Source organism: Phalangium opilio, unplaced genomic scaffold (genome assembly GCF_054372755.1).
Source record: "Phalangium opilio isolate 3A_F unplaced genomic scaffold, DU_Popi_V2 ptg000041l_1, whole genome shotgun sequence".
NCBI classification, from domain to species: Eukaryota; Metazoa; Arthropoda; class Arachnida; order Opiliones; family Phalangiidae; genus Phalangium; species Phalangium opilio.
This window is the reverse complement of record NW_028324165.1, coordinates 8485451-8512455: the sequence shown is the minus strand read 5'-3', so window position 1 is coordinate 8512455 and position 27005 is coordinate 8485451. Positions and strand designations below refer to the sequence as shown.

General features: G+C 36.6%; 1 protein-coding gene across 7 annotated transcripts in view; it reads left to right on the top strand.

The window, feature by feature from the left end:
- Positions 1-27005, top strand: part of unc-13-4A (BAI1 associated protein 3) — a 171291-nt gene that overhangs the window by 101146 nt on the left and 43140 nt on the right. For 4 of the 7 annotated variants that reach the window (XM_089835622.1, XM_089835619.1, XM_089835621.1 and 1 more), the window contains exons 1-2: positions 788-1429; positions 3300-3820. The exons of the other annotated variants lie outside the window; for them this stretch is intronic. In XM_089835622.1, coding sequence (XP_089691748.1) covers positions 3516-3820 — 305 coding nt within the window. In that variant the 5' untranslated portion in view covers positions 788-1429; positions 3300-3515. Of the gene's footprint in view, positions 1-787; positions 1430-3299; positions 3821-27005 lie in introns of those variants that run through there. 7 annotated transcript variants of the gene reach the window in all.

Here is a 27005-nt window from a genome sequence, read left to right as displayed (position 1 = left end):
CCGCAATACCGAAATTTGGGTTGTATATATGCCTTTCGGTGGCTCTATCTGTTGTTAGGTAAATTGTAGAAACAGACGGGGCGGTGTGGCGGGAACGTGAGGCGTTGGGCTGTTGTTGGTTTGAGACCTGGTTGGTTTGAGACCTGGTTGCTTTCAACCAGGTGAGAGCCGTATAGATTCCTATCGTTTTAACTGGAGACGGAGCTAGGTAACTCACTCGTATAAGGTGTATATTGGGGTAGTCGGATACTTGGCATTGAAATGTTTTGGGGCAAACTAGGTGATAAGAGTGCTTTTAAAGGTACCTTCAGACTACACTCTGTAATCTCCTTGGGTCGCGTCGGCGCATTCATTTCCCTGTTTAGACACGAGGACAAAGGGTAGCTCACTCAATCACGCGTCAGTAAGGCGTGAGCTATGGCTAAAGAAATGACTCTAAAGACAGACACTGGCCAAAAGAAATTGAAATTTTCAAACTAAACCCGCGAATCTTTTACGTAGTCGTCGACACGCGTCTTATTAAGCGTGCAAAGCGACTTCGCCGGCGTGAATTAACGTGAGATTGTTGTCTAGTCGCAGTGGACCTTTAACATATTAGTATGGATTGTAGCAAAAAATCCACTTGTATGTCCTGATACTGAATGTTGCCAAGCCTGTTTGAACGTAGAAATGGTCTACAGATGAACAAAATTCATAAGATATGTTCATCCATAAGTTTGTAAAGTCTGGCAACTTAGAAACTGGAGCTTGTTATGAAGTGATTGAGGTAGGTCATAGATTTGAGGTAAAGCGACGTACGCCCGTTGAGGCGCTACTGTCAAAGGCTTACTAATGCAGACTAAATAGGACCTAGATGGAAGTCCTGCAAAACTATAAACATCCGAGCGTAGTACTTCAATTCTCCCTTGTCGTTCTCGAACTAGTTATCTCGAGCTGTAAGTCTCTATCATTACAAAGTACAGGAAGTGTCAAACGAACATTCCTAAGTACTTCCGTGAATGAAGTCGATATCCGACCTCTCGGGTAGCAATGTAGGTTGCCATAGCAACGAATCATTCCTTGGAAAAGCGACACAGTCTCTCTCTCCCTTCAGTATTCTCTCCTGTTAACGGAATACACCGTATTCTCCTCTCTCTCTCCTCGGTTCTGCAGTAGTTTTGGTTCGAACTCGAGCGTCGACTTTTTGAAAGATCAGTCTTGGTATAGTTTTCACGAGGCCACGCGCTTTACTCGTAGTGTAGTTTTTTTTATTGGATAACGCGTGTGCTGTGTTATTATTATTTTTTTTCTTGTGGTGTGGTGTGTTTGTGATTCCTTGTTGAATGTCGTACTAAAAACTAAACTTCTTTATCTCGTAAAACGTAACATTACGTTGTTTTCGTGAGTGTTTTCTAACGGTTTTGATATAAATTTTAAATTTACACGGATTGTGAGTATTCCAGTAACGTCTATTTTGTTATTTAATGTTTCTTTTTGGTTTAAAAGGATTATTGGTTTAGGGTTGGCTTCATTTGAACGTTAGGCTTAACCGAAGTTTGAATTTTTTCTGTAGATATTAAAGGTTTTTTCACGTTATCCAATCACGTGAGGGTAGTAAGAACACGTTGTGTTGTCTATACATTTTGACAGTTATTGACCTTTTTGCGTAATGGTTACGTTTACTTAATGATAATTGAAGTAACGGAAAATGTACTACAAAACATTTTTAGTTAATTAAACAGTTGGGCCGGGGAAACCCCTTACGTTTTCGCTAATCCTCACTTGCATTGTTTTTAAACGACGTAAATGGGAAAAATTCATCCAAATATCATTTGGGATTAACCTAATCCTTATTTCAAAGCTGTTAATTAGTTAATTTGTAAATGCTTAATTGCAAGTTTTTGAATGTTAAGCCTATTTTAAAACATTTCTGTTTAGGACCTATTTTGAATTGTTATCCAATATTGAACACTTAATCCTATTTTAAACGTTACTGTTTAGGCCTATTTTGAATTGTTATCCAATATTGAACAGTTAATCCTATTTAAAACATGACTGTTTAGGCCTATTTTGAATTGTTATCCAATATTGAACAGTTAATCCTATTTAAAACATGACTGTTTAGGCCTATTTTGAATTGTTATCCAATATTGAACAGTTAATCCTATTTAAAACATGACTGTTTCGGCCTATTTTGAATTGTTATCCAATATTGAACAGTTAATCCTATTTAAAACATGACTGTTTCGGCCTATTTTGAATTGTTATCCAATATTGAACAGTTAATCCTATTTAAAACATGACTGTTTAGGCCTATTTTGAATTGTTATCCAATATTGAACAGTTAATCCTATTTAAAACATGACTGTTTAGGCCTATTTTGAATTGTTATCCAATATTGAACAGTTAATCCTATTTAAAACATGACTGTTTAGGCCTATTTTGAATTGTTATCCAATATTGAACACTTAAGCCTATTTAAAAACATTTCTATTTAGGACTATTGGGACTTGTTATCCACTATTGAACACTTAAGCCTAATTTCAAAGATATTTTTGCAACTACTGATCCAATTTCCGAAGATATTTACACACTTACTAAACCTAAAATTCAACGCAATCTTTGAGCTTATTTGTCAGTTAAATTTGAAGTCAATCACCGGTAAACAAAACCTTCATTAATCCTAACTCAAATTCAACCAATTGAATACCTACCCAACGATTTAATCAGATAGAAATTGGGTCTTATTCCGTAATCAATCAAATCCAACCAAGTTTTATATACATATAAATTTGTTGCGCGCGCATTGGGGCGTAACTGAAGACCTAAATCCCCAGTGATAAAATTAATTTAATTAAAACCAGTTAACCACATCGAATTAATTTAATCTATTGTTATAGATCTATAAACAATTAAATCATTAAACGAAGCCAACCCTATAATTAATTTCATAAGTTGATAAGATATGTTCCTCCATAAGTTTGTCACAGGTAACTTAGAAACTGGAGCTTGTAATTTTGAAGTGATTGAAGTAGGTCATAGATTCGAGGTAAAGCGACGTACGCCTGGTGAGGCGCTGCTGTCAAAGGCTTAGTAATGCAGACTAAATAGGAGCTAGATGGAAGTCCTGCAAAATTAATTAACACCGAGTGTATAGTACTTCAATTTTCGCTTGTCGTTCTCGAGCTGTAAGTCTCAGGGTAGCATTACAAAGTATAAGTACTGTCATACTTATCACGTAACATATCTTATAAACTTATGTTAATTCTAACTAAACATGAATCGTAAAATAACTAAATAAATAAATGCAAAATTCACAGCATTCTCTATTCAAACTTCGTAATTAAAATTTGGTTAAGATAAACATATCAAATGCATCAAGAACGTGTGTTAAGTTGCAAATGACTCTCAACGAACGAAAAAAATTAAGTTTTAATTATATTTAAAACGAATCAATCATTGCCAATTTAACTCTTCAAGTTTTGTGGAACAAAATTCGCGATTTGACAACGGTTGTTTGGACAAACGAAAATGGGATGACCAATAGTGACCGCGAGGATAACTCCTCATCGACTCATGCCGTCCCAAATAAACAAAATCCGAATCAATTGTTCGCTCCTCGAAACCCTGATCGTCGAACTAGCATCTTCCCCTTAAGGGTGCCCTTGGAAATTAGTAAAACATTCGGTGGTCAAGGTCCAGTTACGGTTGACCCTACTTTGCATTTGAACCCGTTTGAACCCTCGCGAATACCTGTAGTTCAAGTTGAAAGGGCGTGGTCTCCGCCGTTACCGCAAACAGTACCTACTACTGCAACAACACGTTTGCATTATGGCCCTGGGTGAGTTGTTTTCTTTAAAGATAGTTTGTAGCAGTCGGCTATGGATAAATTATTGCGCTTTTTTCGTGGGCTACGAAACTTGGTTGTTTTGCAACGTCAGTCTACACAATTCTTCATTTATTTATTTATTCATTGCTTTATCCTGGGATCTTATAAATGTTCCCTATAGGGGATGGGTTTTATAACTGAACTGAACTAGTAGAGGGGAGCATGCATTCAAGATTTCTTTGTCCACGTGCAAATTAAAATATGTACAATAACGGATTAACGTTACGCGATAGACTAGCTTGGAGAAGAGAGGTGATAGGGAGTGGTATCTAAATATAACTATAACGAAGTCTCTGTAGCGACTTCCTCCCAGCATCCTCTGTTTATGGTGTTTTGGTAGGGTTTTATGGTACTTAACGTCGAAAATGCATATGCCCCTCTGTTTTAAAAATAGAAGCTATTTCGAAAGAAATTGCGAAATCGTTTTTAAATGGCGTTACGCGGCAGCACTTAACAATCCCTTATGAAAAGTAGGGACGCGCGCAAGGTGCTATGGGAAGCTTTTACTGTCGCACATGGCCTACCAATATTGCTACTCCATCTTACTTTTTCCTCCAAGCTATCTGCAAGAAAATTAACTAATAGCCTTTTGTATTATATCAACGGCAATTCTACGTTTAATTTAATTAAGAACTGTTTAAATTAGGAGCGCGGATTGATTAAATGAGGACTTGTGTATTTTTATGGAATATCAAGGTCACTCTTCTATCGTTCTCTCATTACTGACTTACTTCCTGTTCTTTCTATTTGCCTTTGATAATTTCAATGCGAGAACCTTTATGAATTTCTTAAGATCTCAGTTTCGGGATTTGGGATTGTGGATTGTGGAACTATCATTTTTAGTTTTTCTATAAATATACTTCTCTGTCTGAGACCTCCATATTTAATTGGTCGAATCCGATACTCTTACAAAATATTGTGCGTCCGCTTGTGAATATCTATAATATACCTTAATCGAGGGGCCAATCACTCCGCTTAACCCTTCAACACTGATTTCATGTAACCACGTAATCCGTAGGAGTGATTACTCCCTCGCTGTAAGTTGCCGGAAAACCATTAGTGAACATAAAAGCTATGGCGTGTGCTTTGAATATAGACCAATGATTCATTAAGAGTAAGGCGAGGGGTACGTCACTGGGGAAGAAAGTTCTTGGAAAATCCATGAAAAGTTACGGTTTTGTACTTAGTGAATTATACCACGAAGTAATAGAACTGTTTTTCAAGCCAGGCTAACCTAAATTATCGTACATGTTAGGGATATCGTACATGTTTAGACAATACTGTTTTGCTTATTTCAAACATGAATTGGTCAATATATGACCATCTAAATAATGAAACCTTAAACATAGTCGTGTGACTCTTGCCATGTGTATTGCAAAATTCCCTAATCGTTACCTATAGTTTTGAATTTCTTTTATTGCAACATATATATAATGTTGCAATGAAATCGAATCGTGCCTTTCTGAAATCCACTGTAACATTACAATTAATGACTCTAATTGTCATTTTAATTGTTTCTAATATTAGATTCTCAGTCATATTATAGTTCATTTTTCTTAAAATCCAAACTATTTTTGTTGGGAAGAAAATTTCAAATTCAGAAGTTAAAATTTTCTGTGTTACCAGAAGGGGATAATAGAAGAAGGATGACACTCTGTATCCTCTTAAAATTCTTTAGGTATGTAATATGGTTCTTCCCAGGCGAGGGAGCCCTTTGCTTGCTCTCTCGTTCATCAAACCTCAGATGGGCATCGGTTTGTGATTCGGTTTAGTAATCTTGCTATAATAATTGTTAATTCTGTTGTTGGGAAGAATCATGTTACAATTACCATATTTGTGGTGATACACTTCTCTCGAAGAGAAGTACTATATGCTTCTGATATTACATATCCTGTACCTACGTGAACTGTTTAAGAATATATTATATTTTTCGTTCATTAAATTGTAAAGCTCGTGAATAATTAATAACGACGTTTCTTGAAGGCATTTAAGAAGAATTGTTTTAATTTTTAATTGCGAAACGTGTTTATGCTTTCTGAACACTCAAGCGCTTTTATTAATCTAGTATTTCTTACAATTAAAGGCAAAAAAAGAATTTAATTGCAATTTTACCTTGAAAGGCTGCACATTTATCCAGGTATAATTAATCATAATTTAATATAAAAGTTTGTAGCCCAGGCCTAATGAAGCGCCAGACCTAACTTCTTATTTTTATACACCAATGGAGTTCAATGCTATTATTATATTTTAACCCCAATAGACACACAATGACCCGGCCAAAGTCAAAACAACAATATTCTCTTTAATGAAGTTACGTTCGTTCTATCCCTGTTAATGCACTCAAAGGCATAAAGAACTGAATTATATTTAATTTCGCATACCAGTAATCTCTTCTTCCCCGTATGTATGTTAAATATTAGAGTTATAGCGTATGTCCAATATGCTTGGTGATTGCTAGGGTAACGATGATGCCAATTTAGCGATTTTAAAGTCTCGATATTAGTAAAAGGTATGACTGACTGATAATGAACCATAAGACAGACATCCGGTATGCAGATGCAAAGAGGTTAGATATGGCCAAGAAGCGATATCTAGTTTACTAGGGTGAAGGTATAAGATGCCTAAGTATTCGCGCGCCATAGTCCCGGTCCCCCTTTCAAAATACAAGGGGGGGGACGTAAAAGGAGGCCGGGCTATTTCGCCTCTCCTCAGTCGCAAAATATGACTGTAATTTTCCTCATTCGCTTCGCGCTGACGTGAGTTTTCAAGAACCAATGAGATGTTGGTTGTAATTTAGAGGCGGCGGGGATTAACTCCGGACCTACATAACGTTTGGACTGGAGATAAAGCTGGAAATATGGCGATTTTATAGTACTTTTCCCTAGTAAATAAACTAGATATCATTTCTTGGCTATATATAGAACAATGACAATTTGGCCTTAAAAGGTCAGAAAAAACATGGAAAAGTCAGGGAATTTGATTCTGAACATTTTGGGGCGCCAAGTTTGGTGGACTGGTCAAACTTTGAAGCCCTATCTAAGGCCTTTGCTTCCACATACCCTCTCCGGATGTACCGCCGTAACCCTTACATCAATTAGACTATACTGCATTCCCCTTCGCTCCTTTCGAAAAGCATCTATTAACACACCGTACCAATCCAATGGTACCACTGTGACCTTAGCAATTTTCAGTCTATATCCATCCAAAACGAATTGGTAATCGGATTAAGTCGTCCCTCCGTAGTCTCGGGAGGAGTTGGGACCTACATACGTACGTGTGCCATAGTTTCCCCTGAATCCTACAAGCTTTTTAGATTTGATAGCGTGCGACAGGCTTCGACGAAACGGGAAATCCTTACCTTCCAGTCGAATAAACAGTGGAATTTCCCTTACAGGTAGCGTGCTACCAGCCTTTAGTCCGATTAGGGTCTTTCCCGAAGGTCTTACCTTATCCGCACGGATCACATTCAAATGAGCTTACTAATTCGCTCTCTTTCGTCGTCGTCGACGTCCTCCAAAAGCTGCAACTACGTCCTACGAATCGGAATAAAACTAAACTTTTCTGGGGGTTTAGGAGTTCACGTAGGCTAAGGGGTCACAACGTGGAAAACCTATATGTGTATGTATGCGGTCTTGTTAGATAGATTAGAAATGGATAAATCTACTTATCATAAAACATGTTTTTTTTTGGTTTTTTTCTTTAGACTGTGGTTTAGTTGGAATATCATACTAGTACTTCATAGTACAGGGTGTTTTTGATAAGGGGGATGTCTGTTCTTTGGGAAATAGATTTTGTGTAGAAAATGTAATGTAACTTCTATTTATTACATTTTTCCCCAAGAGACACTCTGGTTTTCGAGTTAAGATAGTTTTAGAGTATTTTACGGATGACCCCTTAATGAAATTTAATTAAGAAACTGATTAAGACAATGATTTCTATTTAAAATTAAGGGGTCATCCCTAAAATACCCATCAAATCATAACACGAAAACAGCATTGTCCCTAGTGGCAAAATGGAGATAGAAGTTGCAACATTTTCGGCTCAAAATAGTTTACCCAAAAAGAGTCTATTTGACCTTAGAAACCGTTTAAAAAAATCTGCGATTTTGCTTAGGCCTTGGCGAAAGCGCATGCCACGAAATTAGGCTTTTCGCAATATTTGCACCACGTTGACCGAAGTTTCAGCCAATCAAACAAAGGATTACGATAAAGCGTATTTATTTTCGTGGTTCAATGTACTTTAACCAAGGCCTATAATCGAAATCAAGCACCTGTTTATGAACTTTTCATGGAGGAAAATTAGGAAAATACAGAGTAAAAATGACCGAATTCATATTTAGGCCCAACTTTCAAATTCAAAATTGGTTAAAAACCAAAACCAAATTCAAATTAAATGTTTTAACGTTTTGAGCCTGTTCTATATCGAAAAACCAACTTATTTTATTCAAACCTTACGTGCCCCCTTCACATAAACAATAACAAATCTCCTAAAATACTCCTAGTGTTTTCCAAACAATCCCCATATAAATAATAATATATAACAATCCCTGGTAAATAAATATGTATTCCATGGGCTGAAAGGAAGCTTTCACCCTAAATGAAAGAGTATGTATATATTAGCTCACTAATTAAAGACTAATTAATTCTAATCCCACTCCAACCTAAGGGAAGGGACTCGTCGAAAAAAAAACCCACATTCCTGAATAGAAAAGAGACCCTTTTAACTCTAAACAAACAACATCCGGGTCTCGTTTCGAGATTGAAAAAGACCCTTAAAGAAGGCCTTGCCCCTTCCAACTTCAAAAACCTTTCGCAAATTTTCGATAAAATTGAAGCTCTCTGAACGAGAAAAAAATTATAAGAACCATAAACTCATAATTAACGTTAAGTTTTCATGTCTGAATGGAATCTATAGACGACTAGTCTCTCCCCCCCCCCTGCCGTCTATAATCCGTCTCACCCCAACAGTGTTATTAAATTATACGAGATGCTACTACCGTGAAAGCCTTGCCTATAATGTACTCTTAGTATGACTCGCGTGAGGTGTTAAAGGAAAGGTCTATGCAACATAACATTATACCTTAAAGGAACAGCCTTTTTTAAAAAAATAGAAGGAAAATATTACCAATTATGAGACAGCAGTCCTCGTTTTTAAGACTAATTAAATGATAATTATTTTTTTAATAAGCTACAAATAAGGGTTGAAGACTAGAGCTAGCGATTAAAAAAAATAGACCTTGAACTAAAAATTCCACCCAAAAAAGTCGGTACACGTTTCTCTTAAGTTACCTCGTGGGTTAGCGGCGACACTAAGGAAATAAAAATATCTCTTGTATTTTTGGCGCCCTGTATCTCTAGGGCGCGGACGTAAGAGACGTTCCAACAAAGGACCAAATGATAGATACTTATTGGGTGTTATTCGCTTATGGGAAAACTTTGTCTTCTCCCGTTTTGAGCTCGGCCCCCAAAATTGATTTTCGTTCTTTTCGCAATTTTTATTTAACATTATAGGAAAGCCTCGGAATAGCGGTCGAGGAAAAAAAGGGCGATATTCAACCTGTTGAAAGGTTGTAAGGGAAAACCGCGCCTAATAGCAGTCCCTTGTTAAAACACGCTTCTTTTAACCCTGGTAAGGTTAGATAACTGCCCTTCCTGTACTTTTAGTATCGAATTTCAATTTTTAAGGATGTTTTAAAAAGAGCCATGTGATATTTTCGAAGTACAAAGGGGTAATGAAGGTGGGTTCAAGAATTAGTATAGTTAAAGGTTGTTAGTAAATATCTTGACTTCTCCTTTTGATGAAATTGTGTAGACGACACAATTTTCGCCATTGTATTTTGTTAATATTAGTTCAAAATATTTAAAAGTAAATGTATTTGCAGCACAATTTTAGAATTAATTGGGATATAATTAACGTATTTTGAAAATTTAAAGGACTGCAATCAAAGTAATTTTTAGAATTCAAAGGGCTACTGTCAGCGTGTTTTTTTAATTAAAGGAATACTAACATGATACATCATGCTTTTAGGGATCTATTCGGCATATTCTTAGAATTTTACTCATAGAGCTTAAAGGACTAAGGTCAACTTGTGAATTTGTCCTTAGAATTCAATTAGAAATAGTATCAACTCATATTTATAATATTTTAAAATTAAAGGGATACTTAAACGAGTGCAATTTAAATTAAAAATAGACCTTTTCAGAATGGCATATAAATAGATCTAAATACAGATAGTTTTCAGTATTCTCGAATGAAATCTTGAGACAAAAGAACCTTCTAATAAATCTATACCTTAACGCATGCGTAGAGTGTTGAACTTTCATTATTAAATTTAATAAGATGTAATTTGAGGCAACCCACCAATTATAATCCATTTTGAAAGAAAAGAAACTTCATCCACTTTAGTTTTTTTAATTTTCCGTATATTTTTAATCCCTTATTTCCATTATGAGCGAGCTGCCGACAGAAGGGATTAAGCCTCGCAATTAAGAACGACCTAATTTTTTATCGTTAATTAGTTTTCGTTATTCGATCCCGCTTATAATCTGAGAAGATCGTAATTAAAATTTACGTTAGGCTTAACGCGATATACAGGGTGTTTCTTTTTATTAGCTCGCCATGGAGGCGATAGAAGTATAGAACATTTTTGACTCCAAATTTCCCAACATAGGATAATATTTTAACCCCCCCCCCCCGGATTTTGATAATGGTCTATTGAAATATGATCGAACTTCGATATTATATCCTAATAAAAACACTTAATATTAAACTGTATAAACGATCCGGTATATGACCGCCATTTTCCAAGATGGCCACTGGAATATTCATTCAAATACAACTAAGAAATAATAGGCTTAAAATAGTTAAAATTTTAACGGCGAACTAAGTCATTAAAATAATTTACTATTAAAACCTCCAAGTCCTATTGTATTAATTAAATACTGTAAGTTTTGCAAAAACAAATTTCAATATTTGCAAAGAGATTAAACTCGAATACAAAAACAAAATTAAACTTTGCAAGAAGCGAAGGTCGGTCAAATTCAAAAGTAAACAACAACTTGGAACAAATAGATAACTATTGTTCGGTAGGTCTCAAACACCGATAAGCCTTATAAAGCTTAGAAAATTCAACAAGTTCAGGTCAATAGACCATTTCGATGTAGCTACGAGGGAGGGGGTAAAACTCTGCCTTACATCTCGCTTTTTAGCACCTGCGCTGTAGTCTTTTTGTATCATGAGAGCGCATGCGCAGAGTTGAATGGCATTGTATCGACCCCCATTGTATGTGTGATAGCGAGGGTTGCATACAAAAGGTCAACTCAAAAGTAAACAATACAACGGCCTTGGCTCAAATAGATAAGAAATTCCAAACCTTACCCCTGGTTTCTATTGTACTTGGCCCTGAACTTACTCCTGTTAGGTACAAAGGCCTAGGGACTGATAACTCTGATAACTCGGGGGTAGATTAAATATTATCTTTAGTAAATAACAGCATTTAAAATAAAATTTTACATTTTCAACTCTTTCTTAGTAATGGAATACAATGACCCCAGCTGTCTATGGGGTTTTTTGGGGGTCGGGGTGAGGCAACCTTTGCTATCTAAATATGAGAACTATGGCGGACACTATGGAACGCGACGCCCTTAGTCAAAGTATAGATAAGTAACTTTGAACCAATAGAAAGACAGGAGGGCCAATTGTCCACAAAAGCCGGCATCTTATTGGCTGTCGATTAAAGCCATAGTTTTCATATTGATAGCCAAGTGAACATCCATGAAATCACTTTGTATCAGTCAGTCATCTTAAAGAGCTGCACGATCTTGTTTCTCCCGCTAAAGTTATCAGATCATATTAATTCTCAGGACTTAAATACTTTAACTTTTTTTCGAGTTTAGTAGTTAATAGCAATATGATTTCCTCTTCAGATTTTAGCTGCAATTTGAGGGTTGACCGCGCCCTTAGCATCGTTGACCACCTTAGAAAGGATAGAGAGAGCAACGTTAATTGCGATGTAGTGATAGTTGTCGAGAATCGGAAATTCAATGCCCATAAGACAGTTTTAATATCAACTTGCGAGTACTTTCGTAGGATGTTTACGGGCAACTTTATCGAGGCAACGCGAAATGAAGTTGAACTTTCCGGTGTCAGCAAAGAATCCTTCGCATTCGTATTGGATTATATCTACGGGGCCAAGATTGACTTTGAAAAATGGGCGCCGGAGGAACTACTCAAATTCTGTGAGCTAGCGGATATGTTCTGCCTGGATTCCTTGATTCAAGAATGCCGGGATTTCATTTCCAACGCCAAGTATTTGGAAAATTGTGAGCAGTTTTACCCTCACGCTAAGGTATTTAGCGACGAAGAAGCTGTATCCGGTATAAAAGAGGCATTTCTTCAACGAGTCATCCAAGATCCTTATTTGAACACGAACTTAAACGTACCTTGCCATCATCAGTGGACATACCCGTTGTACAAGGTCCCATTCGATTTACTTTTCGATGTATTTCAAATCTTGAAAAACCCCGTGGATCCGCTGAAGTATGGAATAGATCAACACCTATTGCATTATATTTCAACGTCGGATTTCGTGTGCCAGAAACTGGAGTTGGCTTCCAAATGGATTGAGTCCCGTTTAAACCAACACGTGAATCTTGGAAAATGCGTCGAACTGTTTAATAGTACCGGTTGGGAGGACCTTCACCAGTTGAGTTTAGAAGGTACCCTTAATAATTTTACGCGAGATAACAAAATCAAGTCCTGGAATGCCTTAAACGGTGCGGTAAATCAAGTCTTCCAGAATCTGGCCACTAACAACATACGCGCGGCTTGGGTCAAAATTTCGGGAGGCGAAGTCTTTGTCGCGGACTACAAACCGTCTTTCTACCCTCCCCATCCAACATGGCGCGAAGTCAAGTTGAATTTGCCTTCGGTTATTACTAAGTACACGGTCGACGAGAACATGTTTTATTTCTTGGGCGCCGACAATATCCTTTACACCATTGAGGTAACAACCGAGTCTTTTAACCTGCGATCGAGTAAGATTAACGTGCCAGCAAATTTCGAGTGCTTCTGTATATACGCGTCACACGGTATTGTTTTCCTTTACGGGAAGAACACCGCTACGAAAAAGGTAGTCATTCAGTGTTACAACGTTTCGATTAGTGTTTTAAAAGCCCTTAACTTCCAATTAAACTCGTACGACTACTGGATGCCAGTGATTACTGTGGAAGATGGTAAAATTATCTTCAAGAACGGTGGAGATGTTTACCAATATGACTCTGAAAGTAATTCGGTTGGTAACTTGTTCACCACAAACGCCGCGAGTGCAACCTTTAATGAAAACCCCTATATTGTAAAGGTTGGCGAGAACATAGTTCTATTTGAAGATGAGGGAAAGTACCTGACGTACCCTGGAATGGTAACGCGTTCGATAAACAATGAACGTCTTAATTACGAAAAGACCTCAGTTTGCGCGGCCCAAGAAGAATTAATCGTTGGACTACTTTCGGGTATTGGTTCGTGCGGTGCAAAAATCTTGAAGAGAGTCGATGAACAATTCATTTCGCTGGGACGATTATCAGATCCTGATTTGGGACCTTTAGGTGGACCGGAAGAAAAATATGAGTTTTTTATACGGTATGTGAAAACGAATCCCGCTACTTCCGACGGAAATTAAAATACTTCCGCGTTAATGTGTGAATGAATTCGGTTAAAAAACAATTTAGTACGAGTATTTTTAAATACGAATTTTTTATTTTTACTTTATTTATTTATTTATTTATTTATTTTTTTTGTATGTATGTATTGTGTAAATATTTTTTTTCTTTTTCTTTAATTTCTGACAAAAAATGTTGACCATTTTGAAATACAAATTAATTTTTTTTCTTTTTAACTTCCATTTTATTTATTTTCTTGTGAATTTTTTGTCTGATTTTATCCCCAAATAAAACATTTTAGTATTTCAATTAAAATCAAAGTCATTATTATTTCTATACCTATTTAGAATTAAGCCTACATTTTTATTTTCAGCGGGACGCAATTTAAACCAGCAAAATAAATATTTTATATACTGTTTAGAAATATAATGAAACAATAAATTTAATTATATCATACCATTAGAAATTAGGTTCGCTAGATTCAAGAGAGATAAAAATTAAAATATTGAACCACAAGTAACTTTCCATCCCTAGCTTTAAATTAATACAGTCATTCTTGATTTAGCACGATTGTCGATATTAAACATTAAATTATACCCCTTTAATAAACATTTGTCTTAAAAATACTAGTAAACATCAGTCAAATCTATCCTATATCATGAAAATCTTAATTAAAAATACGCTAAATAAATAAATAAACCATCCCTAATGGAATACCTGTGTTGTTCTTAATTGATTTTTTTTTTCCTTCTTAAATAATTTCCGACTCAAATTGGATAATAAGTATTGTTTTCTTATTTGATTAACCCTTTCCATTCTTATCCTCCTCGCATTTCTAATTCGAGTTATGTACTGTACCATTCTTCTGGGGAAACAATTGTTTTGGCAGCACTGTTTCGACACAAGGGATTCAAGGGGAGGGATTATTTCCGAATTTCGAGATTACTAAATTTACTTCGGATGAATTTTTGGAGATTTGTTTTGTCAAGGCTAATATCCGGATTAAATTAAGTTTAAAACGACGGGTCCTTTGCTGCTACTCTCTTTATTTTATCTCTAATAAGAGCTTTCCCACCAATAATACCAAACTTGTGAAGGGAATGTGTTAAGCAATTTTATTGGATTTTCTGTAACATATCTCAGTTTCGAACTGAGCAAGTATTTTCTCTTTTCACTTAGTGTTTTATTGTTCTTCTTTGGATTAGCTGTTAATTTTCTTTTCTCAGGAACTCTTTTGTTCTTTATATATGATTTTCTAGGGGTTTCCTTCGATTACGAGGGGCTAATCTCTCTCAGTTTCACCAAGAAGCGATATCTAGTTCACTAGGGAGAAGGTATAAATTCGCCCCCACATTTCCAGCTTTATCTCCAGTCCAAACGTATAGTAGGTCCGGAGTTAATCCCCGCCTCTAAATTACAACCAGCAATCATCTCATTGGTTCTTGAAAACTCACGTCAGCGCGACCGACGCGAATGACGAAAATTACAGTCATATTTTCCGACTGAGGAGAGGCAGGCGAAATAACCCGGCCTCCTTTTACGTCCCCCTTGTATTTTAAAAAGGGGGACTGGGACTATGGCGCGCGAATACTTAGGCATCTTATACCTTCTCCCTAATAAACTAGATATCGCTTCTTGGTTTCACTTAGTCTTACACCGATTACGAAGAATTACTCGTAATCACTTCCCAAGGTAAAATTCGTCATACATAATGATTAGTCTAGCTAACTCTTCCCACAAAAAAGGCTGTCTAGATACGTTGAGTGAAAATGGCACGTTCACAATGATTCCAATTAGCTGTATGCATTCCTTCTGATATATATAAAATTCTACAGGGCCGGTAGGCCCTTGTAGATATGACTTGATACTCTTCTTTAACGTTAAAGCAAAATTCACATGCTTTTTCCAATTTTCCTATGGAGATTAACATGGGGTTTTTCGTGATATTTAACCACCTCTAACTGAAAAACTACAGCGAAGTTACTTTTCGGAATACTCTTAATTTAACAATTAAGTATTCAGGGTGTGCGATCGGCTAGTTTAATCAGAAAAAATTAAGTCTAAGTATGTTAATTTTAGTTAATTACAGAAGTACTTGTTTCGACCATCGTGATTGGACATAATAATAATGCTAGAGCTCTTCGAAAACTCACATTAACCAAGTATCTATGGTGTAGTGGTTATCACGTCCGCTTTACACTCGGAAGGTCCCAGGTTCGAGCCCTGGTAGATAAATGACTTGACTATCGTTATTGGACACAATAATAAGCTACATCTCTTCGAAAACTCAGAATAACCAAGTATTCATTGTGTAGTGGTTATCACGTCCGCTTTACACGCGGAAGGTCCCGGGTTCGAGCCGTGGTAGATACATGTTTTGACCATCGTGATTCGACATAATAATAAGCTAGATCTCTTCGGAATCTCAGTATTACCTGGTATGTGTAGTGTAGTGGTTATCTCGTCCGCCTAGATACATTTTTTGACCATCGTAATTGGACATAATAATAAGCGGTAAAGAAAACATAATTGCTCAAAATTTAATTACATTAAGACTGAAGCGACAGATATTATATAAAAACGTCTTGGTTTGGACCAAGGCCGAAAAAACAAACGATATGTGTGAGGTTTATCAATTGACTGAAGTTTCAGATATTGAAATTTTTTCTAGTTATTTTTATACACTCAATCCTTAATCAATATTTAATTCAATCAACTGATTTTACTGTTAATCGACCTAGTCCCTCTAAATTAATTGAAAAAATTACATATCTACGCTTTTTCAAGAACAATTACATTTTCCGAAAACATTTTATCATGAAATTAATTATTTTGAAGGGATTTCGTGTCGATGCTCACTAACTTGTGAGCATCTTGACCGACATAGTTTTAATTGTTGCTGGCTTGACAAATTTTCAAGTTTGCACCAAAAGAAGTTTAAATCTGTTTTAAGTTGTTGATAAGACTGTCGTTTAGAGTGAATGTCGTCTACTTAAGACAAAGCAACAAAGTTTATCCTGTGTGGTAAAGGGTAAAGATCACATGAACAGAAATACTTCTCAGACTTGTTATATTCATTTCCCGCGGAAATAATATGGTTAAACACATCATTCATTACTAGTTATGCCAAGAAGGTCACATTTAACTCCGACACCCCCTCCCTTCCTCTATTTTCCCAATATATGGCATTTTATAATCACCAGTGGTTTCAGTGTATGGGTCATCTGAGCTGTCGCAACACGCTCAGCCAATATTACCATAGACTGAGTTTTGACCAAGAAATTCTTAAGTACGGAAAGGGAAGTTCCAGTGCAACTTTACCATCAAAGAGGCGACAATAGAAATGTAGCATTTCGATATACGAAATTAAATGTATGAAATCGCGCAACACCCTTGTTTGGCATCCACGATCAAATATTTACATTTTCCATTCGAGTTATGCCAAAGTTCGCTTGCTTTTTTTAGACATCCAGTAGAACATTTCAAATATTCAATACTGTATCCTCAAGATGATAAATTAATTTCATGATAAAATGTTTTCGGAAAATGTAATTGTTCTTGAAAAAGCGTAGATATGTAATTTTTTCAATTAATTTAGAGGGACTAGGTCGATTAACAGTAAAATCAGTTGATTGAATTAAATATTGATTAAGGATTGAGTGTATAAAAATAACTAGAAAAAATTTCAATATCTGAAACTTCAGTCAATTGATAAACCTCACACATATCGTTTGTTTTTTCGGCCTTGGTCCAAACCAAGACGTTTTTATATAATACTTAAAGGGGCTTTTCGCCAAGCTGTATGTCTATTTTAGTAGTTTGGACATATTTTCCAATACGTCAAAGTATGTTTTTTGGTGACTTTTTGACTGCTGGCAGGCGAGCTCGCTTTCACCAATGTCTCTTTGTCACGCGCCAATCTTTATGCCTTTTTGTTTGTGCGCGTCTCACCCCCCCCCGCGTCTTTCATAACGTCATAACGTATCACCCGTCTGCCTCAAACGGAAATTGTACCAAAGCCAAAGAGAGAACACCTTTAACGAAGCCTTAAGCCTTGGTTTAAACTTAACTTGAAACGGACGCTAGAGCACTTGGTTGAAACAATGCAGTCGATATTATACCTGACGCTATTGTAAACTCGAACTCAACACAGCGAGTTTTTTGGATAGAAAAAGCGAGTAATGGAAAGCAACGTTCTTGTAAACCGGAATTAGGGTTAGGTTCTACCATAAGGGTATCATATTCTAAATAAGTTTTTGTCGAAAGGTTGTTTGTTATCGGCACGTATTCCTTTATAAAAGCGTTAAGGTGCGTCTCCTGGTGGCAGATTGGCCTTAAAAAGAAACTATGAACTCCTGCTGTGATCTCCGTCTTCACTGCCATAAGTTTATAAGATATTTTCCATAAGTATGACAATACCTATACTTCGTAATGCTAGAGATTTACAGTTCGAGATAACTATAGTTCGAGAACGACAAGCGAGAATTGAAGTACTACACTCGGATGGTTAATTAATTTTGCTGGACTAAATCTAGCTCCTATTTAGTCTGCATTACTAAGCCTTTGACAGCAGCGCCTCACCAAGCGTATATCGCTTTACCTCGAATCTATGACCTACCCCAATCACTTCATGACAAGCTCCAGTTTGTAACCAGTGACAAACTTATGGAGAAACATATCTTATAAATTTATGATATACTCGCATGGACCATATTAACCATAGGCCCATATGGCAGACCAATACTTATCCATTATAGGGTTTTTATAGGCATTCGTTTTGGTTAGACATTTGCACTAAAATAAAGAAAATAAATAGAGCAGAGTGCAAAGTTTTCGCCTGTCATGCCAATCCGCTTGTGAAAAAGTTGGTCAACATCATTTGTTTATTTGATTTTAAAAGACATTTATATCTTGAAGTTAATAAATGAACGAACAGTTAGAGCAACAGATTTAAAAGAAATGGAATATATGCATTGAGGTCAAATATTGCAGACGACACTGAATTCATTTGACTACTCTAGGCCGAGGGGGAAACCACTAAGAAAAATTTGTACACCTGATTTCAGATTTCAAATGACTTCAGTTGAACTATCATAGACTTCATTTGACTTCAAAGACTTCACTAACTGTATTTGATTTCAAATGACTTCAATAAAATTTATAAAGACTTCAAGAGACTTCAATAAAATTTATAAAGACTTCAAGAGACTTCAATATAATTTATAAAGACTTCAAGAGACTTCAATATAATTTATAAAGACTTCAAGAGATTTCAATATAATTTATAAAGACTTCAAGAGATTTCAATATAATTTATAAAGACTTCAAGTGACTTCAATATAATTTATAGACTTCAATATGACTTCAACATAATTTATAGACTTCAGTATAGTTTGTAAAGATTTCAAGTGACTTCAACATAATTTAAAGACTTCAAGTGACTTCAATATAATAGTGAAGACTTCTAGTGACTTCAACAGAATTTATAGACTAAAGCCAATTTCTATTTTTTCTCAAGACTTCATTAAATTGCAATAATTGAAAAGTATCTATGTATTTTGCAATTAAGTACTATGGTGCAGAGCAACCGAAAGCAAATATCAATGCCGAATTATATGGCGCAGATACAAGCCCGAATAGTTTTGGTCCTTTTGATCGCCGCTTATGTCTCACTCCCAAGAATTCTGCGCCTGGAAAAATATGATCACGTGATCGGTCGCCATTTACGGAAAGATTTTTTATGGCATAGCTAACTCGATCACGTTCGTGAGCACGTGGGCTGTGTTTTTGTAGGTGATTATCGTCTGATTCATACTCGGATTCATGGCTCAGAGAACTAGATGGCGCAATTTTTAAATAGGCAGCTTTTATGTCGTATTCTCTGACTTTTTATTATTTTCTTACACGTTTCGAAATTAAGGTTCCCAATTTAGTTAAATAATAGTTTATTAAGCCAATAGGTGATTATATAAAGTATTTGGTCTTGCTGTACTTGAAATCGTCATCACGCCGTGATTTTTTACGTGACTTGACACGTGATTTATAGTTAAGCCGTGTATAAAGAATGCACGAGAGGAAATTTGTTTTCAAACTATCCTACAACATGACAAGTTGGGAAAACCAAAATATTACCTCTCCGAGTCGGGGAAAAGACTAGTATACGACTCAATATCGAAGTACTAGAGCAACATTTTTTCCCTTTGTTTTGTCTAACGAGGCTTAAGTCATTGAATAGTTTTCTCTACATTGTCAAAATATATAATCATCCGCTAATCCTAGGTTTCAAATCATTATTTACAAAGAATATATAAGTTCTATGTTAAATTTTATTCTCTGATGCATACCACTAACCCGATAACGACTAGCCCTTTCACTGATCTAATGCTACCATGATGCTTTCTTCTATTATAAAATCTATATCTGATTATTTAAACGTGTATTTAACTTTCGGCTCACTCTGAACCGTTAATGTCCCTTCATTTCAAACACGATAATCAAAACCCAAAGTATACTCCACCTCAGGTCTCAATTATTTACTCTATGGTTCACTAAGCCTATTGCGGATCAAACTTGATTTACCCGACAGAATCCAGGCCTTAGCTTTCTTCTTGAAATGACTAAAACAAGGATTATTCTATATACAGATGTAGTATAGCTTAAGTAATATATAAACAGCCATTTCAAATAATAATATTAAAAAACATCCTTGGAATATCAAAATGAAACAGAGCTTTAAAGCTACAAAAGTACTAAATGCATCGTAATTACGAAAAGGATTTCCACATATTCACTTTATATTATGGATAAAGTGAATATTAAGGTTCTGTAGGATTTCTTAACACATCAAAACAAAGCGAACTGCTAACTCGGCGCACTAGTGTGACAACGGACAGACACACACAGACAAAAAAATAGACTGCTTTATAACTCTTTCTGTATTAATTTTGAATTGAGAAAAGAGATTATCTTAAATATTAAAATAAATAAAATTAATATTTAATATTTTCTTCGTTAGTTTTTCGCCTTATTGAACGTTACATCGTTTTAAAAAAGAACAATTAAATATTCTTGAAAGACTTGACTAATATTGGCGTTTGAAATGAAGCATACGCCGGTTGCTTCGCCTTACTAAAATAGGTAGTATATAAGGGTTTCGAATCGCAGCTATGGATAAGAACAGCGCAATTGCGTGAACCTTTGGTGGAAGCCCCACCTTAGGGAGGCCGGACGTTTCTCGTAACCCTGGCCGATCGCCGCGTATGTCTTAACCTTAACGATGATGATGGAGTAGAAGCCAGGTGTGCAGACTGGTGTCCATGTGGGATGGACAAAAACAATGACCAGTAGATGGTGGTGTGTAGAAACCAGGTGTACAGACTGGTGTCCATGTGGGATGGGCAAAAACAAAGACCAGAAGATGGTGGTGTGTAGAAACCAGGTGTACAGACTGGTGTCCATGTGGGATGGGCAAAAACAAAGACCAGAAGATGGTGGTGTTAGAAGCCAGGTGTACAGACTGGTGTCCATGTGGGATGGACAAAGAGTAGATGACGGTGGTGATTAGAAGCCACTGTGTACAGACTGGTGTCCATGTGGGATGGACAAAGACCACAAGAGGGTGGGGATTAGAAGCCAGTGTGTACAGACTGGTGTCCATGTGGGATGGACAAAGAGCAGCAGATGATTGTGATTAGAAGCCAGTGTGTACAGACTGGTGTCCATGTGGGATGGACAAAGACCAGAGGCTGGTGATATTAGACAGGCAATGGAGTAATAGCCTGTAAGTGTAATACAATTTTCGAAATTTCCGGAAATTGAGAACACGTATGCTCCGATTTGCAAACTGCGAACGCGGTCACGTGGGTGTAACAACAGACAGACAGACACACACACACACACACACCCACACACACACACACAGACACGTCGAAATTAGAACCTCTCCGTGACATACGTCACTCGGAGAGGTAAAAACAATTTTCCTCGTGCGCTTTCTTTATCCATGATCTTATGATTCTGAGCGCGATCGCCATTTCTCCAGACTAGATACGTCACTCGATCGATAGTGACGATTTGTTATATTTTTCAATTAACTAATCCTTCTTTATGTATTTACCTATAAAACTTAGTCACAAATAAAAATATATCGTTTACGAATATTCTTTGAAAACGGTATGATTAGCCGCCGACAATAGGTCCAAAAAGGCAAATAATACTGGGGGAAAGTGTCTGGCACGAGGGTCTGGTTGCATTGCACCCCCAAAAACGGCTGAAAATTGAGTGAAGTCTGTAGAGGAGGCGTTACTCCAAAACGGACCAAGACTCTTGAAAATAATAGTTGTAGAAGAGGAAATTTCCAGCTACGATTTTTCAAAAAAAAACCCGCAAACCTTAAATAATACTATCGTATTCTTTGACTAACATAAGCTGTGCAGCTTGACCGTAAACATTAGAAGTAAAGTGCGAAAGAACCAAAGTAAGCTTATCACTGGTGTATGTATTGTGCCAATCAGGTGGAATATTGCTCCATTCCAAACCTATTGACCCAATCTTTAAGAAACGAAATGAGAGAAAAAAATTCATATGCAAGGAACTTCATGAGACTTTAATAGATTTGAAACGGAATTTCAATAGACTTCATGACATTTTTAACGGATTTCCTTGAGACTTCCTTGAGACTTCGAGAGATTTCCAAGAGACTTCGCATGACTTCAAGCGATTTCAAGGGACTTCGTATGACTTCAAGAGATTTCCAAGAGACTTCATCAACTTCGAGAGATTTCAAGGGGACTTCGTAAGACTTCAAGAGGACTTCGTATGACTTCAAGAGATTTCCAAGAGACTTCCGAGTGACTTCGAGAGATTTCCAAGAGACTTCGCATGACTTCAAGCGATTTCCAAGGGACTTCGCATGACTTCAAGCGATTTCCAAGGGACTTCGCATGACTTCAAGGGATTCTCTATTGACTTCCTAAGACTTCCGAGATTTCAACCAAATTTTGCGATTTATAGAGACTTCAAAAATAATTTATGGACTTCAATCGTGATTTCAAAAATTTTGTACACCTGATTTCACAAGTGGTTTCCCCCTCGCTCTAGGCCTATATAAGTAACTCCAGGAATGCATAAAGTTAACAGAAATCATTGTGTACCGTGCGTTTTCTCAACGTATCTAGGTGGACTTTGTGGGAGGAGCTAAAGACTAATCATAATATATGACGAAATTTTACCCAAACGAATTAATAATCTACCGAGGGGGAAACCACTAAGAAAAATTTGTACACCTGATTTCAGATTTCAAATGACTTCAGTTGAACTATCATAGACTTCATTTGACTTCAAAGACTTCACTAACTGTATTTGATTTCAAATGACTTCAATAAAATTTATAAAGACTTCAAGAGACTTCAATAAAATTTATAAAGACTTCAAGAGACTTCAATATAATTTATAAAGACTTCAAGAGACTTCAATATAATTTATAAAGACTTCAAGAGATTTCAATATAATTTATAAAGACTTCAAGAGATTTCAATATAATTTATAAAGACTTCAAGTGACTTCAATATAATTTATAGACTTCAATATGACTTCAACATAATTTATAGACTTCAGTATAGTTTGTAAAGATTTCAAGTGACTTCAACATAATTTAAAGACTTCAAGTGACTTCAATATAATAGTGAAGACTTCTAGTGACTTCAACAGAATTTATAGACTAAAGCCAATTTCTATTTTTTCTCAAGACTTCATTAAATTGCAATAATTGAAAAGTATCTATGTATTTTGCAATTAAGTACTATGGTGCAGAGCAACCGAAAGCAAATATCAATGCCGAATTATATGGCGCAGATACAAGCCCGAATAGTTTTGGTCCTTTTGATCGCCGCTTATGTCTCACTCCCAAGAATTCTGCGCCTGGAAAAATATGATCACGTGATCGGTCGCCATTTACGGAAAGATTTTTTATGGCATAGCTAACTCGATCACGTTCGTGAGCACGTGGGCTGTGTTTTTGTAGGTGATTATCGTCTGATTCATACTCGGATTCATGGCTCAGAGAACTAGATGGCGCAATTTTTAAATAGGCAGCTTTTATGTCGTATTCTCTGACTTTTTATTATTTTCTTACACGTTTCGAAATTAAGGTTCCCAATTTAGTTAAATAATAGTTTATTAAGCCAATAGGTGATTATATAAAGTATTTGGTCTTGCTGTACTTGAAATCGTCATCACGCCGTGATTTTTTACGTGACTTGACACGTGATTTATAGTTAAGCCGTGTATAAAGAATGCACGAGAGGAAATTTGTTTTCAAACTATCCTACAACATGACAAGTTGGGAAAACCAAAATATTACCTCTCCGAGTCGGGGAAAAGACTAGTATACGACTCAATATCGAAGTACTAGAGCAACATTTTTTCCCTTTGTTTTGTCTAACGAGGCTTAAGTCATTGAATAGTTTTCTCTACATTGTCAAAATATATAATCATCCGCTAATCCTAGGTTTCAAATCATTATTTACAAAGAATATATAAGTTCTATGTTAAATTTTATTCTCTGATGCATACCACTAACCCGATAACGACTAGCCCTTTCACTGATCTAATGCTACCATGATGCTTTCTTCTATTATAAAATCTATATCTGATTATTTAAACGTGTATTTAACTTTCGGCTCACTCTGAACCGTTAATGTCCCTTCATTTCAAACACGATAATCAAAACCCAAAGTATACTCCACCTCAGGTCTCAATTATTTACTCTATGGTTCACTAAGCCTATTGCGGATCAAACTTGATTTACCCGACAGAATCCAGGCCTTAGCTTTCTTCTTGAAATGACTAAAACAAGGATTATTCTATATACAGATGTAGTATAGCTTAAGTAATATATAAACAGCCATTTCAAATAATAATATTAAAAAACATCCTTGGAATATCAAAATGAAACAGAGCTTTAAAGCTACAAAAGTACTAAATGCATCGTAATTACGAAAAGGATTTCCACATATTCACTTTATATTATGGATAAAGTGAATATTAAGGTTCTGTAGGATTTCTTAACACATCAAAACAAAGCGAACTGCTAACTCGGCGCACTAGTGTGACAACGGACAGACACACACAGACAAAAAAATAGACTGCTTTATAACTCTTTCTGTATTAATTTTGAATTGAGAAAAGAGATTATCTTAAATATTAAAATAAATAAAATTAATATTTAATATTTTCTTCGTTAGTTTTTCGCCTTATTGAACGTTACATCGTTTTAAAAAAGAACAATTAAATATTCTTGAAAGACTTGACTAATATTGGCGTTTGAAATGAAGCATACGCCGGTTGCTTCGCCTTACTAAAATAGGTAGTATATAAGGGTTTCGAATCGCAGCTATGGATAAGAACAGCGCAATTGCGTGAACCTTTGGTGGAAGCCCCACCTTAGGGAGGCCGGACGTTTCTCGTAACCCTGGCCGATCGCCGCGTATGTCTTAACCTTAACGATGATGATGGAGTAGAAGCCAGGTGTGCAGACTGGTGTCCATGTGGGATGGACAAAAACAATGACCAGTAGATGGTGGTGTGTAGAAACCAGGTGTACAGACTGGTGTCCATGTGGGATGGGCAAAAACAAAGACCAGAAGATGGTGGTGTGTAGAAACCAGGTGTACAGACTGGTGTCCATGTGGGATGGGCAAAAACAAAGACCAGAAGATGGTGGTGTTAGAAGCCAGGTGTACAGACTGGTGTCCATGTGGGATGGACAAAGAGTAGATGACGGTGGTGATTAGAAGCCACTGTGTACAGACTGGTGTCCATGTGGGATGGACAAAGACCACAAGAGGGTGGGGATTAGAAGCCAGTGTGTACAGACTGGTGTCCATGTGGGATGGACAAAGAGCAGCAGATGATTGTGATTAGAAGCCAGTGTGTACAGACTGGTGTCCATGTGGGATGGACAAAGACCAGAGGCTGGTGATATTAGACAGGCAATGGAGTAATAGCCTGTAAGTGTAATACAATTTTCGAAATTTCCGGAAATTGAGAACACGTATGCTCCGATTTGCAAACTGCGAACGCGGTCACGTGGGTGTAACAACAGACAGACAGACACACACACACACACACACCCACACACACACACACAGACACGTCGAAATTAGAACCTCTCCGTGACATACGTCACTCGGAGAGGTAAAAACAATTTTCCTCGTGCGCTTTCTTTATCCATGATCTTATGATTCTGAGCGCGATCGCCATTTCTCCAGACTAGATACGTCACTCGATCGATAGTGACGATTTGTTATATTTTTCAATTAACTAATCCTTCTTTATGTATTTACCTATAAAACTTAGTCACAAATAAAAATATATCGTTTACGAATATTCTTTGAAAACGGTATGATTAGCCGCCGACAATAGGTCCAAAAAGGCAAATAATACTGGGGGAAAGTGTCTGGCACGAGGGTCTGGTTGCATTGCACCCCCAAAAACGGCTGAAAATTGAGTGAAGTCTGTAGAGGAGGCGTTACTCCAAAACGGACCAAGACTCTTGAAAATAATAGTTGTAGAAGAGGAAATTTCCAGCTACGATTTTTCAAAAAAAAACCCGCAAACCTTAAATAATACTATCGTATTCTTTGACTAACATAAGCTGTGCAGCTTGACCGTAAACATTAGAAGTAAAGTGCGAAAGAACCAAAGTAAGCTTATCACTGGTGTATGTATTGTGCCAATCAGGTGGAATATTGCTCCATTCCAAACCTATTGACCCAATCTTTAAGAAACGAAATGAGAGAAAAAAATTCATATGCAAGGAACTTCATGAGACTTTAATAGATTTGAAACGGAATTTCAATAGACTTCATGACATTTTTAACGGATTTCCTTGAGACTTCCTTGAGACTTCGAGAGATTTCCAAGAGACTTCGCATGACTTCAAGCGATTTCAAGGGACTTCGTATGACTTCAAGAGATTTCCAAGAGACTTCATCAACTTCGAGAGATTTCAAGGGGACTTCGTAAGACTTCAAGAGGACTTCGTATGACTTCAAGAGATTTCCAAGAGACTTCCGAGTGACTTCGAGAGATTTCCAAGAGACTTCGCATGACTTCAAGCGATTTCCAAGGGACTTCGCATGACTTCAAGCGATTTCCAAGGGACTTCGCATGACTTCAAGGGATTCTCTATTGACTTCCTAAGACTTCCGAGATTTCAACCAAATTTTGCGATTTATAGAGACTTCAAAAATAATTTATGGACTTCAATCGTGATTTCAAAAATTTTGTACACCTGATTTCACAAGTGGTTTCCCCCTCGTAATCTACCTCGCTGCCTGACCACGCATTGCTATCAACCAACGAAAACACAGTTAGAAAGACGCCATCAGCATTATTAATAGGCGTGACGAATAGTAAGTTCTCAAGCCCGGCCCACAATACCCGCATAGAAATTAACATGGGATATATATGAGGGCGCA